The sequence below is a fragment of the Sander lucioperca genome, chromosome 21, assembly GCF_008315115.2.
Source record: "Sander lucioperca isolate FBNREF2018 chromosome 21, SLUC_FBN_1.2, whole genome shotgun sequence".
Lineage (NCBI taxonomy): Eukaryota > Metazoa > Chordata > Actinopteri > Perciformes > Percidae > Sander > Sander lucioperca.
In genome coordinates, this window is record NC_050193.1 from 20932978 (window position 1) to 20953296 (window position 20319).

The 20319-nt window shown below is 39.6% G+C and overlaps 2 protein-coding genes and 1 long non-coding RNA gene across 3 annotated transcripts in view; 1 reads left to right on the forward strand and 2 right to left on the reverse strand.

The window, feature by feature from the left end:
* The window catches only part of LOC116063753 (polyserase-2-like), a gene marked incomplete at its 5' end in the record, with an annotated part of 115617 nt that extends 113055 nt beyond the window's left edge, over positions 1 to 2562 (reverse strand). Inside the window, 4 exons of the mRNA XM_031318693.2 lie at positions 588 to 858; positions 939 to 1084; positions 1970 to 2235; positions 2324 to 2562. Coding sequence (XP_031174553.2) covers positions 588 to 858; positions 939 to 1084; positions 1970 to 2235; positions 2324 to 2562 — 922 coding nt within the window. The remainder of the gene's footprint in view (positions 1 to 587; positions 859 to 938; positions 1085 to 1969; positions 2236 to 2323) is intronic.
* A 7666-nt stretch (positions 2563 to 10228) lies between these two features.
* LOC116063752 (transmembrane protease serine 9-like) overlaps positions 10229 to 20319 on the reverse strand; it is a 39604-nt gene continuing 29513 nt past the window's right edge. The window contains exons 7-14 of the mRNA XM_035996537.1: positions 17493 to 17655; positions 15546 to 15811; positions 14495 to 14640; positions 14135 to 14414; positions 12293 to 12473; positions 11814 to 12067; positions 11548 to 11645; positions 10229 to 10907 (exon numbers count right to left, since the gene is read on the reverse strand). Coding sequence (XP_035852430.1) covers positions 10581 to 10907; positions 11548 to 11645; positions 11814 to 12067; positions 12293 to 12473; positions 14135 to 14414; positions 14495 to 14640; positions 15546 to 15811; positions 17493 to 17655 — 1715 coding nt within the window. The 3' untranslated portion in view covers positions 10229 to 10580. The remainder of the gene's footprint in view (positions 10908 to 11547; positions 11646 to 11813; positions 12068 to 12292; positions 12474 to 14134; positions 14415 to 14494; positions 14641 to 15545; positions 15812 to 17492; positions 17656 to 20319) is intronic.
* Positions 19220 to 20135, forward strand: LOC118494111. The gene is made up of 2 exons (XR_004896168.1): positions 19220 to 19452; positions 19939 to 20135. It is a non-coding gene; the product is annotated as an uncharacterized LOC118494111 (long non-coding RNA).

Genomic DNA, 20319 nt, shown 5'->3' on the forward strand with positions numbered 1-20319 from the left:
CCCCTGCCTGTCCGATGAAAACCACTATCTCCAGATGTGTTGATGTTGAATGTTTGTGATAAATTGGTGGATAAAGTGTTTCTTTATGTGTCCCAAAATAAACTCTATAAAAAGCATTTTTGGTTCAGCTGGAAAAAGCATCATCAAAAAGCTGAAAACATGGCTGTTTTTCTGACACCATGAAAAGTTTTAAAACTTTTTAAAGATACGTATGTGGTTCTCACAGGACAGCGACGCTATAAACATATGATAATCTTATAGAATATAATGCGTTGCTGTAGATTAAACCATCCAACAGGAAATAAAGGAGTTAAAATGAGCCCAACCTTAAACATCAACAGCAGTAAAATGCAACATAGGCTATACATTAATACAGGGTAATATTAATCCAGAAACATCAGATACTGACAGGACACATTTTACAGCACAAAACTTACTTTTACTTTAAGTACTTTAGGTTAATTTTTCTGGTAATACTTACATGTCTTTTCTTAAGTAAGATTTTACTACTACATTACTGTAAATATGAAAACATCTCATTTTAAGTGGAAATGTAAGGTTAAAGTCTGGACATGACAGAAACTCACGTTTGGCAGTAGTGGTTGGAGGGAGGGTGGTTGGAGGAGGTGGCAGGCCAGGACAGCTGATGCTGAGGTCACTGTCAGTTCCAGTGGACGTGAAGGTAACAAAGCCCGGCTGGCTGCTGGTGATCTGGCTGTTGATCCAGGACTGATATTGGGACACTCTGGTGTAGACTCCTGGGAAATTAGGCTGGGCACAACCATTTCCAAAACTTACGATTCCCCCCAGGATCCAGCGGCTGCCCTGCTTGCTCACCAGCGGACCACCTGAATCTCCCTTTAAGAAGAGAAACATTTAGGAGAGAAATCTTTGCAGGAGATTAAATCTGACACCAACACAGGCGTAAAGATGTTTACCTGACAGGAGTCCTTCCCTCCAGCACGTAACCCGGCGCAGATCATGTTGTTTGTGATTGAGCCCACACCATAGTTACAGTTACACTCTCTGTTCCCCACGATAGGCACATTCACCTCCATTAGGTTTTCTGGGGGAGGAAGGGAAACTAAAGAGAAACAAATACAGTAAATAAACACGTGATCAATTATGAGTGTTTGATTACTACGTACTACTACGTAAGGTACAATCAGGAGTTAAAAGTTCAACAAAGTCAAACCAAAGGACAGGTCCACTACAACTTCAAAACAAAGAACTGAAACCTCAAATTGACAGATCATAGACAGGGACAAATAAAAATAATCTTAAAGCTGTTTATGCTGTTTACATCACCTATTGAAGATTTCCATTAAATATGCTATAAATATTTATGTTCCCAAGAGGATAAATCCTAATTTTTCAGCTGACCACTGAGTGTTTCCTCTCACACCCCTCTAATTTCTAAATTAATTTGAAAATCTATCTGGGAATATTTGACCACTAGTAACACTATGTTTTTACAAGGAGCCAGGTGTAGCTACGTGCACCAACAAAGACAATGAAGAAGAAGACGGATTGCAACCGAACATGGATGAAAACAATTTGAAATGTTTTTTTCTAAATCGGCTTTTGGAAATGTTTATTTTTTTATTTTTTATGAAGATAACACATTCAACACTTTGTTAGACCTAAAGGACACACAGTGTGATTTGGTGAGAAACTTAACTTTTAAATTTAACCAAGAAAACTCCACAGGTAAGTTGACCTTTCCTCTAGCACCATCACCAGAACAAACTCTTTACTGCAGAGGCTCTTTACAGCAATTTATCTTTTGTATCGTATCGTGTTTTATAAAATATTTTTAAACTTAATGATATTTCTAAAACTCTGTTTTGTTGCTCTATGGGTAAAGGAAGGTGGTACTCATTTTTGCATTTAAATGTCTGAGTAAACTCAGTTGTTGTCACCGTTGTACTGTAAGAAATAAATGTAACCTAGCTGCTTTCTGACCCACCTCCGGATGCAATGGTGCCCCAGCCGGTCACCCAGGAGCTAACGCCGCTGAAGAAGGTGCTGCCTGGAGCTGCCAGGCAGACAGGAACAATGAAGTCTGTGAAAGTCACCGGTGAGGAGAGCTGCAGGAGGCAGATGTCGTTGTCATTAGCTATGGCGTTATAGTTAGGATTTACGATGATCTGTGTTACCGTCCGAGACACCCCATTGGGGTTGGATCCCTGTAGACTCTGGAGACCCAGAGACACAGTCAGTCTGGCTGGGATGCTAAAGAGAAACAAAACAGTGCAAAGAAGTTAAGAGTAGAGCAGTTAAGCAAACCACCGCCTAAGAGAATCTGCCCCTTAGTGCTTACCTTGGGAAGCAGTGAGCAGCAGTCAGCACCCATTGACTGTTAATGAGGGATCCTCCACAGAAGTGGCTCCCAGATGTTTGCAGGCTGGCTTGCCAGGGCCAGTTACCTGGAGGGGCGTTCTGTCCTCCAACAATCCTGGTGTTGAGCGGAGTTATACCGCACACTGCAGAGAGACAGACAATAAGAACACAGTGAGCAATACTCCCCTCTCCCTGGATTACCACTGAGCACTGCTGGGATTATAAACTTTAACTGTTGGTTGAGGATTATGATCCTGGGATGCTCTCAGGTGTTTCTAATCTAACAGTCCTAAGTAACAGAGGAGAAACTATTCTTATTTCAATTTCTACACATTTCATTGCTTTTACTGGGTTTGACAGCAAATACTAACGACCATGAAGATATAAACAAAACAACTAAAGGCCAACATGTTGACAGCCAGGTGAAAGTAAAGAAGTGTGCATAAAACTGACTTACCATTTAGTTGTGAGTGAGACTCTGAAAAATAGGGAACAAATACAAAATCACATTTAAAACATATTTATATTTACTGATGCCTAATGTGATCATTCGTAACCATAGAAATAAAAAATCATTCAAACACAAATATTTTTTCTTCGTCATGAAGATGGTACTGTGATTATACAAGATAGAAGAGATAACATCTGATGCTGTTAATAGAGGCAAACTTTTATTTAATTTTTTGTGAACTATGTGGAAATTATTTATTTTTCTTTGACTAAAAACTGTCAGAGTACTTAAAGGGGCACTCACCCATTCAGTATTGCTTCCATAAAGTTTGTGGGACTCACAAGACAACCTTACTTTTATTATTTTTGCTCTTGCATCACGTGTTGATCTTGATTTGATTATTTATTTATTTTATTCAATATCTAAATGTTATCGTCCATATATATATATATATATATACATACTGTATATCTCATTCATATATATATCTTTTTATGTGGTTTATTATATGTGCAATATGTTTTACTGTACCTTATAAAATTAAAGTTCATTGTGGGGTAAAAAAACAAACAGAAAAAAGTTCCAGTACAACCCCACCCAGTCTTAATCTTACATAATGAAAATGACAACACTGTCTCTAACCATATCATTGAAAATATATAAACATGACAACACTTATAGTGTTAACATAGCGTGTCATTAAATCTTGACTCTGCAAAATGTAACATGTCAAAAGTATAGATAGCATGAGACAAACACTAAGTATGCTGTTATTTATGAGTGAGTGGTGACATACAGTGCATGTCTTTGTCTTCCAACAGCCACATGTTTTACATATTGTACATATCTCGTTTTACAGTAACAGATTAGCAGTGTTCCGTGCTGTCTGCTGTCCCATCAAACTGGTTTTACTGCCTCCAATGTTGGCATACTTCATGATACATACTTTCAACCCACAGAGTCCAGACAGGAAACCCAGACAGGGGACATTTTTCTATCAAAGCATCTTTTTGTGTGCAACTGCCACATTGTGTGATGACAGGTGTAGATTATTATATGCTAAACATGTATAGGTGTGATACAGAAATAAATAGACCAAAATCTCCATAAGAGATTATGATAGATAGTGTTTTGTGCTCATTGCAACAGAGTTGCGCACAGTCATAGAGGTGTTGGTTAAAAGTTCTCCTAGCAAGGCACATCTGCACTCCCCGAACAAAGGAAACTCTGATGCACAGATGGTCTAGCTTAAGCTGTAAATATAAGATAGTTAAGGTCACAGTGGCCACGAGAAAAGTACGTTGTGAAACAACAACAAGTAGAATCAGGAACAGAATGTACCGCTCGTGTGAGCAGAAGAAGAAGCAACACAGCACAGTGGCCTCCACCCTGGCGTGTGCTGAGAAGAAGACAACGCTCCAGAGCGAGGGGTGGGGGAGTTTATAAGAGTTTAGGGAAAGGATAGAACGGGGTTGACTCAGCGGAAGAGATGGGTGGACTGGCTCCGACTATTTGTCTGTTGCTAGGGAAACTTAGTCTCTGCTTTGTTATCCCACAGATCTGTGTCTGTAACTCTCATGCTTGATTCATTAAAACGTACTTGTTCGAAATAGTACTATCATCTCATTGTGTAGGACTGGTGTAAAACCAATTTAAGAATAATTGGAGTCAGGTTTTGGTACCCTTTTTAGTAGAGATGCACCGATTACAATTTTTAGGCCGATTCCGATTTCCGATTTTTCATTGAGTTTGACCAGCCGATACCGATTTTAGCCGATTCCGATTTCATTTTTTCTAACCACTTTACAGCACACACAAATATTTATTTTCTATCTTTTCTTTAATAGAAAATTTTACATTTTGCATAGAACATAGAACATTTTTTGAATAGATAATTGTTCGCTATAAAATAGAACTATATAAATTACTCCTGGTGTGGGAAATTCACACACATCTAAAGTGCAATGTTATGGAAGAACCATTTCCTTCTTTTCACATCAAATATCCAACTAAAAAAATTTGATATATTTAGCAAACTAAACTTCTGTATGTATGAAAACGGGGAAACAGGTAATGGCAATAAAATAATATATAAATAACAAATAAAAATAAAATAAATATAGCCTTGCAGTATAAAGATATTTCTCAAAACACACATACAGGCCTGTTTGAACGTCAACAGTAATGTTACCTGAAAACAGCGTGTAGTTCCTTTTTAAGCAAGTTTGCTTAATTTGTCATCGTGCATAAATATTAACAATACCGTTGCTGTCAACAGGCCTATCTGCTAACGTTAGCTACCGGCGGTTACCTCGGAACAATCCAGCAAATAGATGGCACCCTAGAGTGCCGTTACCTGAAACAGATGATTTAATGTCACCGCTCATTTTACACACAGTTTAGCAACAAAACTAAACTAAACGCTGAGGGAAGATGACTATGTTTTTAATGTTGGTTTTGAGCGGTATGCACCCCACTAACCTGGAAAGCGTTTTAAACAGTAACGTTAATACAGCGTGTCGGAGGAATACAGCGTCTCTTTTTTTTTTTTCTTTTTTTTTTTAACACAGCGTCAGAGGCAGAGGGACCACAGCGTTCGCTAATGTTAGCTTCTTGTCTCATCTGGGGTCTGGTAAACAGTAAATTCATCAAAGTCAGTGTGCCTATTTTCCGATAAACTGTAGCTGTCATATTTCACGAAACCTGCGTGAGTGCGGTTTTCACGTTCCAGTTGTTCAACCTCAGAGGAGAGAGAGAGCGGCTGACCGTTCGCCTGAGATCAGTAGAGCCAACGGCTCTGGAGAGCCGTGTATAATTACGACTTTATGACATTTCATAAACAGCTGATTGAGCGGCAGTGCGCCGCTGCTACATGCCTATAGCAGAAACCCTGCATGTGCACGTGTGGGGCTGATGTTGCGCGATGTAAATCATGCGGCGCCCGAGTTAATTTGACCGGCATAAAATCGGCATATGTCAGACTGACCGGTGTTACACCGAAATCTGTGACCCATCGAGATCGGTGTCCCCCTACCTCAACCTGAACCAAACCCCTGTCCCTAACCTTAACCACGGAAGGGGGCGCTACGCTTTTAACAGGAGGGACACAGATCACGACGGGTCACAGATTTCGGTGCAACACCGGCATGTCGCCGGTCATGGCCGATGACGTGAAAATCGGCCAATTCCGGTCACCAGCCGGTCAATCGGTGCATCTCTACTTTTTAGGGACACACCGAGGATTTCCCCAACAACGACAACCCCAAAATGATGCTGTATGCTTATACTTCTACTGCAGTTACTGCTGCTCATCATATTACCACTACTACTGTTATTTCTCCAGTCTCTGAGGATGCTTTGATAAAATAACATCCCAGCAGCAGAAGTTAAAGGGGCACTCAACTCATTTTACTCATGAAGTTCAGTTTACTCTATAATACTATTACGAAGCCTGCGAAAAATAATTGTATAATTTAAATCATAAATAACCATGATGATGGCCTACACTTCAACAGTAAGTGAACGTATCACTAAATCACATCTTTCCTACATACAGTGGCATAAAGCATTTGCTGTGATGGATGACTAATAATAATAATGTATACTTTATTAATCCCACAAGGGGAAATTACAATACAGTAATAACTAACACAGATGTTCTTCTTTTCCCCAGTAAAAATGTTGCAATCAGGGTACGTGTGTACCCTGAAACCCTGCAGCACACATTCCTCTGAGCAGTGATAAAAGAAACCTGTGGCAACCACAAAACTCCGTGAACCAGTTTGTGATGCTGTAGGCCTAATCTATCAAACCGGTTAGTTGTCCTTGGCAGAAAAGAAATTGAGTGTCTTGTCAAATCGAGTAGGTTACAACAGCATACGGCAGACTTAAAAATCTCAGCTCTGCAACAACTTAAAACGTATTAAAATCTATTGAAGGTGGAAGAGCATGCAATACATGTCTCATCTGCTTCATCAAGATGGTCTGTCAGTCAACAGATAATTCACAGGCGTGATGTGGACTAAATTATACTCACATTACACACAGTCTTCCATCTTAAAACTGAAGAAACGTAATTTATTTTTTACACTAAATATAGAATTGAATTATTAAAATGCATGTGAATTTGAAAGCAGACCTCAAAGAAAACTGTATAAAGTAAAAAGACTACCCGTTAAATCCATGATTTCTATGATGATACTGTGAGGCTGTGTCCGTTTTTATGACTTTATAACCAGGGAGGAGGAGAAGAAGAAGTAGTGATTTATAGTGACTGACAGGCTGTAAAGCAGGGGTCATCAACTACATTTTTCCAAGGGCCAGAATTTTTCTAAGCAGACACTCCGGGGGCCGGACTTCCTAATACGCCTAGTTTTGTTCGAAATGCTATATAGCCTATATATATACAGATAAGCAGGCTATGCATTCGTCACCTATGCCCATTTGCAATGAAACGATGTTGTTGCAAAATAATACAACTAGCATCATCATCAAGAATGAAGAACATAATGGTCGCGTCATTCACGTGCATATATTAAGTAGCCACATGTTTTGGTCTTAATACATAGGTTGACCGCTCCAGGAGAGGATGATTCGCTCAGCCAGCAGTTAAATTTATAAGAATTTGTCCAAATTTCAAGATTCCCAGCAAACTAAGATAAACAGTTAGACTACAAACCGACAGCTTTTGTTTTAGCTTGTTTGTAAAAATTCTCTATTTGCAGAGTAGAGCTGTGTTCGTGTAAAACAGCGCGGTGGACTGAGCAGACAGAGCAGATTGAAATATCGCTTTCTACATGTTTATGCCTGTCTTTACAGGTGAGTGCATTGATAAGTATTGACTTTTTACTCACAAAGGTTTTATTGTAGCCTACAGTAACAAGACTAGCGTGAGTTCATCTGCCCCAGCGGCTGGGTTTATGCTCTACCTGTGTAATATTACCTGCTGTAAATGCTTGAAATGCTAAATAACAGAACGCATTTTTTCCTCTTTACATTTTCTGAATTCGTGATTATTCTGCGGGCCAGACTAAAAGCTTTGGCGGGCCGGATCTGGCCCGCGGGCCGCCAGTTGACGATCACTGCGTAAAGTTTTCATTCAGACGGGACAAATCTGCAATCAGTTATCGCTTCACTTTTATGCCCTCCAGACAAAGTTACCAATCAGGCTTAATTAAGCTACAAGTTCAGTGCAAAACGATCCAGATTTATTCCTGAAGCTCTAAAAGATCCAAAGATTTAAGGTTTGAGTTTTTCTCTGCAGCGTCTCAGAGGGAAATGTCGACCTTTTATTCCACTGCATTTATCTGATAGTTACTACACACTTTGCAGATTAATTTCTTTGGTTGTTTTGACCTCCTTGAAACGTTATAAACAGACACGATAACTTTTGGACTTTAAAAGCGTTTTAGAGAATTTACTTGACCTGGACACTCCTAAATTTGATCACTTTCATACATTTTACATCTTTTGCACTTCTTAAATTCTTTTAATCTACCATGTTTCTACTGATTTTATTTTATAAATGGTCCTATTTAGTTATATAAGAAAGCACCTTGTGCTTGCCTGTGTGTCAGAAATGTGCTGTATAGATAAACTTGCCATGCCTTTTATTCATGCATACTTTGAATCATTAACGTGCACTCAGTGTGACAGGATCACAGAGTTGGTGGGTTTTTGATCCCCAAGTACTTTTTATTTACTTCAAAAGTAGTATTTTGAATACAGGACTTGCACTCGTTTTACTTCACTACTTACTAACTTAATTCATTACAATATTTGACTTGACTTTGAATATTTGATTTTAGAAAATAAAAATAAAAAAATAAAAAAATAAAATATATATATATATATATTAAAGATAATTTTTTGGGCTTTTCCACCTTTAATTTGACAGGACAGCTAGCTGAGAAAGGGGAGAGAGAGAGGGAGAAGACATGCAGGAAATCGTCACAGGTTGGATTGGAATCCTGGACCTCTGCGTTGAGGCATAAACATCTCAGTATATGTGCGCCTGCTCTACCACTGATCCAACCCAGCCACGCCCAAGTACTTTTTATTTACTTCAAAAGTTGAATACAGGACTTGCACTTGTTTTACTTCACTACTTACTAACTTAATTCATTACAATATTTGACTTCCTCCTCAGTGTGCTTCCACTCAGGAGATCTCAAACATGATTGGTTCAGGTGTGGGCAGTAAGGAGGGTCCTTACCGTCTGTCAGGAGAGTCAGCAGAGCCACCACAAAGATCACCTTGTAGAGAGCCATAACTGTAAGTACATGCCATCAGATCTGCTCCGGCATTAAATAATCTTCTTGTGCCCTTCCCCTTCCCCTCTCTCTCTATATCTCCCACACAGTAACACATTGTTACCTGTCAAAAGACTCGCCCAACCTCTCACCGCAAACCACCTGTTTAACTGGATATCAAACGAGAAAAAAGATGTCCTCTCTAGGCTACAGTAACTACATTCACACAAGTACTGTTCTTATTATGTATTTTTATTTAATACCACGTTATAGTTCTAGTCCACTTGTACATTCACAGGAAAATGTTTTTTTTTTTTTACATTTATTTCACATATGTAGTAACTAAAAACATAAAAAATAAATGTATAAAATGCAATGAATTGTTACAAATGAAACGTTCTGACTTGTGAGCTCTTATAAAAATCAGTGTTGTGTCTCAGTCAAAGAGACATTTCTCCTCTAATCTCCCATTTCATTTCATATTTATATATTTCACATTTTACAAAAATAATCAAAAATTGGAGAAAAGTCCAGAAAGTGAAAACAGATTTGTCTATCAGATCTTAGATTCTTCTTCTTCTTCTCTTCCATTAAGCATCAGACGACTCCCCAGATTTGTCTGGTGACCCTTTGGAGTGGCCTGAGCCCTAGGTTGGGAACCACTGGAGATTTGGAGAACCACCAAACTTGACAGCAGAATGTGCGGTCCTCCATGCAAACTCTGACCAGTGCCTACGCACATTTTGGAGACAATGGGAATTGGCGACGCAGATGGTGAGGTGGTGAACTGAAGTCAGACTGCAGAAAGTAAATGTGGGAATAACGATTACTTGTAATATTTTCAAGTATTGTTGCCTCACGCACATTTTTTCACTCTATATCATTCATGTTACCATGAAGATTAAATCCAGCAGTGCTATTTGCGCTTGTACTGAGTGATAATTGTTCCATAAACACCTTGTAAAATCCAACTCAAATCTTTAATAAAAATTTGTTCTTAATATTTAATCGGCGCTGTCTCACCGTCATATTGTCCGCTACGGAGTGTAGGAGGAGGAGATGGCCTGACTGCATGGAATACATTTGCACGAAGACATTTGTTTAGTGCAACTTCAACAAGTCTTCATTTTACACCCTTCATTTTAGACTAGATAGATTTTTAAAAAACAAATCTCCTCCTTACTCTACATGTTACATTAACATAAAGCCTCCACATCTGTCTCTACATGTCACATTAACGTAAAGCCTCCACATCTGTCTCTACACATTACATTAATGTAAAGCCTCCATATCTGTCTCTACATGTTAAAGTACCCCACATCTGTTGGACTATTATCTTTTTTACATTGCAAGTAATCCTTATACTTCATACTGTGACCTTATCACATTACCTGGTCAGTATTTTGCACAATCAAGTCATACATTAGTATTAATGCAGCTTTGACTTAAATTGTCTCTCAGATTCAAGGTTATTTACATTCATTTGTGCTCATCACATCATGTACAGTAAATCCTTCCAAAAAAGTTGGAGGCTTCTATGAGAAAAGTTGGAGACACGTCGAGAAGACGAGGAGATGGAAAAAGAGGAAGACCAGGGAGTGAGCAGGAGTGGCACCACCGTTGGAAGCAGTAATGCTGGGGACAGTTGCGTTGGTGCTGTTGCTGGCGCTGGTGTTGTTGGTGGAGTTTGAAGCTGGAGATAAGAACCCCACTGTACGAGCCAGGAAGGTTTCAAAGGTGCTCAGTTTGGGGAATTGCATCACTGCATCTCGTGTTTGTCTGGTGGTGTTTCCAGCTGATAACACTGCTGCCTGGAACCAAGAGTCGCCCAGCTTACACATCAACGGACCTCCAGAATCACCCTGAACAAACAGACACGCATGTTCAACATTTGTATGAAGTGGACATTCAGTCGCATCTTCGTGTGAAACTACAGAAAATAATATTCTTTTTTTCTAATTTCACTAAATGTGCTATTTAGACAATACCTTCTTATACTTTAAAGGATTAGATAAAAAGTTTGATACCTCTCTCATGTTTGTGCAGTAAATTTAATCTATAACTTAACATGTGGCCAACACGGGCACGTTTACAGTGATGTTGATCAATGTGCATTGTCTCTGAGGAAATAAAATTTGCCAAAAAACATGAAGCTACAGCCAGGAGCCATGTTATACTTTAGTTTGTATGGGTTGAATAAAAAGGATATAACATGTTAATCAGTAAGCGTTAGAGATGGTGGTAGGTGGAATTTGTTACCATTTGACAGAGCCAGGCTAGCTGGTTCCCCCTGTTTCCAGTCTTTATGCTAAGCTAAGTTAACCTACTGCTGACTGTAGCTTCATATCTACTGTACAGGCTTGAGAGCGGTATTGATCTTCTCATCAAGCTCTCAGCAAGAAAGGGAATAAGCATCCAGAAATGCCTGTTTAAGGATCAACAAACTCCTGTTTAAAACAGAGACATATAAAAGTATAACAATCTCCTGCTCTCATTTATCACCTTCTCCAGTGTAAAAGTTCTGGTACAAATGCTGTCACTTGACGACCCGTTCCCGCAATTTTCCACCGATGTCTCAAACTCCTGCAGAACTTGTTCCACTGAAGTTGGGAAAAATAAGAAATTGATGCGAATTGAAACATCTGAATCAAATCCAACAGGAACACAGAATAAATGGGCAACCATACTTTGTTAGTGCCAAAAACTGTAATGTACAAGGGCCTAAATGTTCAATGTAAAGAGGTGAATTGATGCAGAGGTAGCATTACCCCCTCCTCGCCCGGAGTTCCAGCCAGCAGCCCAGCACGTGGAGCCCAAAACGAAGGTCCGTCCGTTGTCAAGGCAGATGGGCTGGATGTAGTTGGACAGGCTGGGTTGGGTTGACAGATGGAGCACTGCTACATTTGACCCATTCAGGTTGCTCAGGGTGATATTTGTCACATTCAGTGTCACCTCAAAGGGGTTAGATCCATTCTGTTTCAACCGACCCAACACCACAGTCCATTCAGACGGTGTTGGTGAACTGTGAGAGGTAAAATGAACTAAGTAAGGACTCAAGAAAAACATCTGATTAGTTTAAAACAAGGACTGGGCCTCTACATACGGTTTCCTAAAGGGCAGTGCCGTTATTTTTAATCCAACATTACACTGAAGGATAAAAGCTAGCAATTTGGTTAACTTTTGTTCTTAAATTGTTAAAAAATTAAACAGAAAATTACGATCTGTGACATCGCTCCAGGTGTCTCACCTTGAGAAGCAGTTGGCGTTGCTCAACACGGAGTCAACGGCCACCAGAGTCCCGCCACACATATGACTTCCATTCCTCTGTAGGCTCGCCATCCATGGCCACACACCAGCCGTCGCCACCGAGCTTCCTCCCAAAATATGACCAATACAGGAATTCATTGGGGCTTGGCCACAGACCACAGCTGGGTAAACAATCACAATCAGATGTATTGGAATTTGAGTTAGTTAGTTTTGTCGTTGCTCTTAATGTACTTACACAGAAATAGACATACAGCCTAAAACAAGGACAACAAAGCTGAACAAAGGTAAAGATAAAGTGCTATGTAAAGATATATATATAAAAAGTACAGAACCATTCAAAAGTTTGGACACACTTTCTCATTGGGAAAGTGTGTCCAAACTCCTTAATCTGTATTTCAATTAACAAAATATATAATTTACAGGTACAGTGGATGTTTAGTGTGTTACAGAGTTATTGCACAGGGATTGTTTCTGACACTACGTGACTGGAGGTATGGGCCCGTCATAGTGACGATCTGTGTCTGGTTTTGTTTCGGCGTACAGTGTTCTGTAGCGCCTACCAGAGGACAGAGATTGGAGCAGGCTTCATCCAATGGTTGGATAAAGAGAGGTTTGTCCAGGGTTTGATGAGCCTAAATTGATGTTTCCTGCCCAGATAAGATAAAACTATATTTATCCTTAAAGAAATTGCTGTGCATCAGTTGGTGTTTGGTGTTTTAAGCCCCCAACGTCACCTTCCAGGCAGCGTGGCAATGGTTATGTTTAGGGTTAAGGTTAGGGTTAGCTGCCTGGAAGGCGACGTTGGAGGCTTAAAACACCATTGAGCGCATCAGTTGCAATACAAAGTGTGAACACAGCAAATACAAAATGATGCACACAACATTGTTTGGAGTTTGATGGAAAAGTGCCTTCATAAAAACATCAGTCTTGGGTTTAAATATTTCCCTCAATATAAAAATCATACAACTTCAATAAAAGAGCTGCAACAAGCTGATACAGAATATATAACCAGTGTTAAAATGTAACTACTCTAAGTACATTTTCTCAAGTACTGGACTTAAGTACATATTCAAAGTACTTGTACTTTACTTGAGTATTTACATTTTCTGCTACTTTATACATGTACTCCACTACTTCTAAGATGATATTGTAGTGTTTACTCCACTACATTTATCTGAACGCTTTAGTTGTTTTTCAGATGACAGTTTTTCATCCCCTTCCTGTCCGATGAAAACCATGTATCTCCAGATGTGTTGATGTTGAATGTTTGTGATGAATTGAAGGATAAAGTGTGTCTTTATGTGTTGAGAAAATTCTCCTACTTCTTAAGCAAAATAAACTCTTTAAAAAGCCTTTTTGGATCAGCTGGAAAAAGCATCATCAAAAAGCTGAAAACATGGCTGTTTTTCTGACACCATAAAAAGTTTTAAAACTTTTTAAAGATACGTATGTGGTCTCACAGGACAGCGACGCTATAAACATATGATAATCTTATAGAATATAATGCGTTGCTGTAGATTAAACCATCCAACAGGAAATAAAGGAGTTAAAATGAGCCCAACCTTAAACATCTACAGCAGTAAAATGCAACATAGGCTATACATTAATACAGGGTAATATTAATCCAGAAACATCAGATACTGACAGGACACATTTTACAGCACAAAACTTACCTTACTTTAAGTACTTTAGGTTAATTTTGCTGGTAATACTTACATGTTTTTACTTAAGTAAGATTTTACTACTGCACTACTGTAAATATGAAAACATCTCATTTTAAGTGGAAATTTCAGGTTAAAGTCTGGACATGACAGAAACTCACGTTTGGCAGTAGTGGTTGTAGTGGTTGGAGGGAGAGTGGTTGGAGGAGGTGGCAGGCCAGCACAGCTGATGCTGAGGTCACTGTCAGTTCCAGTGGACGTGAAGGTAACAAAGCCTGGCTGGCTGCTGGTGATCTGGTTGTTGATCCAGGACTGATATTGGGACACTCTGGTGTAGACTCCTGGGAAATTAGGTTTGGCACAACCATTTCCAAAACTTACGATTCCCCCCAGGATCCAGCGGCTGCCCTGCTTGCTCACCAGCGGACCACCTGAATCTCCCTTTAAGAAGAGAAACATTTAAGAGAGAAATCTTTGCAGGAGATTAAATCTGACACCAACACAGGCGTAAAGATGTTTACCTGACAGGAGTCCTTCCCTCCAGCACGTAACCCGGCGCAGATCATGTTGTTTGTGATTGAGCCCACACCATAGTCACAGTTACACTCTCTGTTCCCCACGATTGGCACATTCACCTCCATTAGGTTTCCTGGGGGAGGAAGGGAAACTAAAGAGAAACAAATACAGTAAATAAACACATGTGATGAATTATGAGTGTTTGATTACTACGTCAGTAGGTCTATGAATCTAAAGGACCATGTCTTTGCCCATTAAAGGTACAATCAGGAGTTAAAAGTTCAACAAAGTCAAACCAAAGGACAGGTCCACTACAACTTCAAAACAAAGAACTGAAACCCTCTCAAATTGACAGATCACAGACAGGGACGAATAAAAATAATCTTAAAGCTGTTTATGCTGTTTACATCACCTATTGAAGATTTCCATGAAATATGCTGTAAATATTTATGTTCCCAAGAGGATGAATCCTAATTTTTCAGCTGACTACTGAGCGTTTCCTCTCACACCCCTCTAATTTCTAGATTAATTTGAAAATCTATTTTGGAATATTTGACCACTAGTAACACTATGTTTTACAAGGAGCCAAGTGTAGCTACGTGCACCAACAAAGACAATGAAGAAGAAGACGGATTGCAACCGAACATGGATGAAAACAATTTGAAATGGTTTTTTTTTAAAATCAGCTTTTTTTTTATATGAAGATAACACATTCAACACTTTGTTAGACCTAAAGGACACACAGTGTGATTTGGTGAGAAACTTAACTTTTAAACTTAACCAAGAAAACTCCACAGGTAAGTTGACCTTTCCTCTAGCACCATCATCAGAACAAACTATTTACTGCAGAGGCTCTTTGCAGCATTTTTTCTTTTGTATCGTGGGGTGTTTTATAAAATATTTTTAAACTTAATGATATTTCTAAAACTCTGTTTTGTTGCTCTATGGGTAAAGGAAGGTGGTACTCATTTTTGCATTTAAATGTCTGAGTAAACTCAGTTGTTGTGACCATTGTATTGAAAGAAATAAATGTAACCTAGCTGCTTTCTGACCCACCTCCGGATGCAATGGTGCCCCAGCCGGTCACCCAGGAGCTAACGCCGCTGAAGAAGGTGCTGCCTGGAGCTGCCAGGCAGACAGGAACAATGAAGTTTGTGAAAGTCACCGGTGAGGAGAGCTGCAGGAGGCAGATGTCGTTGTCATTAGTTTTGGAGTTATAGTTAGGATTTTTGATGACCTTTGTTACCGTCCGAGACACCCCATAGGGGTTGGATCCCTGTAGACTCTGGAGACCCAGAGACACAGTCAGACTGGCTGGGATGCTAAAGAGAAACAAAACAGTGCAAAGAAGTTAAAGGGGTGATTGAGTGATTATATAGGGTATTTTACACTGTTCCCTTAAGGTCTCCTAATAGGGTATGTAACATTGGTTGGGCTGAAAATTGCCCGAATGCTATTTTATTAGGCCCTTAACTACCCTGTGAATATGGCTCTATTTGGAACAAGAGCTTTTCTTCCAAATATGGTATGCTCATGAATATTTAGATGAGCTGTGCGCTGATTGGTTTGAGCGAACCCCATAGAAACACATTGGAGACGAGACAGCAGGCCTCATATTTCAGACACTGCAAAGTTATACATTGTTTGTAGGGCTATTTCGTTATTAAATTCACTTCTGAGACTTTTTTAAGCGAGATATCAACTATATAAAGCTCAAATATGGGCCGTTTTACGAAAATTTATGGCTAATTGCAAATTTAGTAAGACGTGTCGGACTTTAGGAGCTCCACACAGTCTGACGAGAAAGCGGCAACCTCCATACCCAGTTAAAGTCACCGGTTCTCGGTTACTGGACAACCGGGGCTCGGGGCTCCGCGGAGCTCCACGGAGCTCCGGAGCTGCAAGCTATGTGTCCCATTTAATCCTATGGGGAAAGATCGTTGCTACACTTTCGGCATAACTTTCGTATATTTACAGTTTGAATTTTGTCACGCCACTTACATAACATTTACCCCAAGGTCTTATAAAGCTAACTATGGTGTCTGATTTCAATTTAATGCATTTCTGTGAACATTAGGGATTTCGTTAGCTGCTACTGTCCCTCCAATCCTATGTTTACAGATCGCGGCTAGTTAGCTTCACTTTCGGCATAATTAAAGTATATTTACAGTTTGAATTTCGTCATGCCACTTACATAACATGTACCCCAAGGTCTTATAAAGCTAACTATGGTGTCCGATTTCAATTTAATGCATTTTTGTGAACATTAGGGATTTCGTTAGCTGCTACTGTCCCTCCAATCCTATGAATCGTGGCTAGCTGCAAGCCCTGGAGTTCCATCAGGGCCTCGGCATTTTGTAGTCCAGTAACCCAGAACCGGTGACTTTGCGCGGGTATGGAGCGCCGCGGGCTTCCCTTCGTGACGGAGATCCAGCTAGCTCACAGCGAGCCGGGGTCTATGAAGTAGGACACGCCGGGCGGCGAAGCCGCACCGGCCGCTGTCATGTAGCCTGCTGAGCTCCTGCTGAACTGCGACACACAGTCGGACAAAATTTGCAATTAGCCATCAATTTTCGTAAAACGGCCCATATTTGACCTCTACATAGTTGATTTCTCACATAAAAAAGTATCAGAAGTGAATTTAGTAATGCAAGAGCAGGAGAACAATGTAAAAAGTGTCTGAGATTTGCGCGACCTAGATTTAGAAGACTAACTGACCTCAGATCAGTTAGTGGCCTATGTAAATGTTTGGGCGTGACAAAGATAGAGACTAGAGCCTCATTTGCCCGTTTTCAGAGGCAGTTTCAAATTGTGAGATTTGCAGAGGAAAGAGGTGTCAATGGGATTTTGAGATTCTATGTATGTCCTAGTTACCCACTAAACTGTCATCATTCAACTATGACAAGGTAAAATCGGTTATGCATTCAATCACCCCTTTAAGAGTAGAGCAGTTAAGCAAACACAGAAACCACCGCCTAAGAGAATCTGCTCCTTAGTGCTTACCTTGAGAAGCAGTGAGCAGCAGTCAGCACCCATTGACTGTTAATGAGGGATCCTCCACAGAAGTGGCTCCCAGATGTTTGCAGGCTGGCTTGCCAGGGCCAGTTACCCAGAGGGGCGTTCTGTCCTCCAACAATCCTGGTGTTGAGCGGAGTTATACCGCACACTGCAGAGAGACAGACAATAAGAACACAGTGAGCAATACTCCCCTCTCCCTGGATTACCACTGAGCACTGCTGGGATTATAAACTTTAACTGTTGGTTGAGGATTATGATCCTGGGATGCTCTCAGGTGTTTCTAATCCAACAGTCCTAAGTAACAGAGGAGAAACTATTCTTATTTCAATTTCTACACATTTCATTGCTTTTACTGGGTTTGACAGCAAATACTAACAAAACAACTAAAGTCCAACATGTTGACAGCCAGGTGAAAGTAAAGAAGTGTGCATAAAACTGACTTACCATCTAGTTGTGAACACAAAATCACATTTAAAACATATTTATTTTTACTGATGCCTAATGTGATCATTTGTAACCATAGAAATAAAAAAATATAATCAAAGTCATTCAAGCACAAATATTTTTTCTTTGTCGTGAAGACGAAGAAGAGATAACCACTGATACTTTAACAGAGGCAAACTTTTATTTTATTTTTTTATGAATGTGAACTATGTGGAAATGATTTATTTTTCTTTGACTAAAAACTTGTTAGTACTAGAATACTTAAAGGGACACTCACCCATTCAGAATTGCTTCCATAAAGTTTGTGGGACTCACAAGACAACCTTACTTTTATTATTTTTGCTCTTGCATCACGTGTTGATCTTGATTTGATTATTTATTTATTTTAGTTAATATCTAAATGCTATTGTTCATTTCCATATATATACTGTATATCTCATTCATATATATTTTTTTGTGTTTTGTTATATGTGCAATATGTTTTACTGTACCTTATAAAATTAAAGTTCATTGTGGGGTAAAAAAACAAACAGGAAAAAGTTCCAGTACTACCCCACCCAATCTTAATCTAACATAATGAAAATGACAACACTGTCTCTAACCATATCATTGGAAATATGTAAACATGACAACACGTATAGTGTTAACATAGTGTGTCATTAAATCTTGACTCTGCAAAATTTAACAAGTATGTCAAAAGTATTGATAGCATGAGACAAACACTACATATGCTGTTATTTATGAGTGAGTGGTGTTGACATACAGTGCATGTCTTTCTCTTCCAACAGCCTCATGTTTTACATACTGTCTTGTTTTAAAGTAACAGATTAGCAGTGTTCTGTGCTGTCTGCTGTCCCATCAAACTGGTTTGACAGACAGGGAACATTTTTCTCTCAAAGCATGTCTTTTTATTTGTGCAACTGCCACATTGTGTGATGACAGACAAGGGGTGAATGCTTATTGACTGTGTCTGCACCGACAGACATCTGATGATCACTGACTGACAGTTTACAACACGACAATCCCAAAATGATGCTGTATGCTTATACTTCTACTGCAGTTACTGCTGCTCATCATATTACCACTACTACTGTTATTTCTCCAGTCTCCAAGGATGCTTTGATAAAACATCCCAGCAGCAGAAGTTAAAGGGGCACTCAACTCATTTTACACATGAAGTTCAGTTTACTCAAGTATAAGACTACTACCAAGCCTGCGAAAAATAATTGTATAATATAAATTATAAATAACCATGATGACGGCCTACACTTCAACAGTAAGTGAACGTATCACTAAATCCCATCTTTCCTATATACAGTGGCATAAAGCATTTGCTGTGATGGATGACTAACACAGATGTTCTTCTTTTCCTCAGTAAAAGTGTTGCAATCAGGGACTTAACGCGTGTACCCTGAAACCCTGCAGCACACATTCCTCTGAGCAGTGATGAAAGAAACTAGCCTGGATGCCAACCGAACTTAGCCGCAGCCACAACATTTGAGTCATTTGAACACTTGATCCATTTTGGAGCAACTATGTTCGAACCAGAGCTGTTTGGACCAATCAAATTGTCAAGTCGGGCTTTATACGACGATGGACAGATGATCAACAGTAACATAATCAACCACGTCACCAAAGAGCGCTTGGGTTGAATTCGTTTACAACAAAGATGGCTGCCGCTGGAGAATTGAGATGTGCAGATTCCGCCATTGTGTCTGTTATAGAAGATATCGACAGCACATTAATTTTAAAAGAGGGACAGAGAACCGCGATCAAGGCATTTCTCGATCAGAAAGATGTTTTTGCTGTCCTACGGGATTCGGCAAAAGTTTAATTAATCAGCTGGCCCCGATGGTTGCTAAGAAGACATACGTCACATACTCCGTTGCTCTGATTGGTTGTTGGTCTATTCAATTGAGTGCAGAGGCATTTTCTTTCCTGGTCGGTTGAAACGTCCCATAATCACAGCCCAATGGAGCAGTATCAGACTCATATTTTGACTAGAATCTGAGTATGACGACGTCAAGATAGAAAGAAACCTATGGCGACCACAGAACTCCCTGAACCAGTTCGTGATGCTGTAATCTATTAAACAGGTCAGTTTTCTTTGGCAGAAAAGATATTGAGTGTCTGTCAAATCGAGTAGGTTACAACAGCATACGGCAGACTTAAAAATCTCAGCTCTGCAACAACTTAAAACGTATTCAAATCTATTGAAGGTGGAAGAGCATGCAATACGTGTCTCATCTGCTTCATCAAGATGGTCTGTCAGTCAACAGATAATTCACAGGCGTGATGTGGACTAAATTATACTCACATTACACAGTCTTCAATCTTTAAACTGAAGAAACATAATTCATTTTTTACA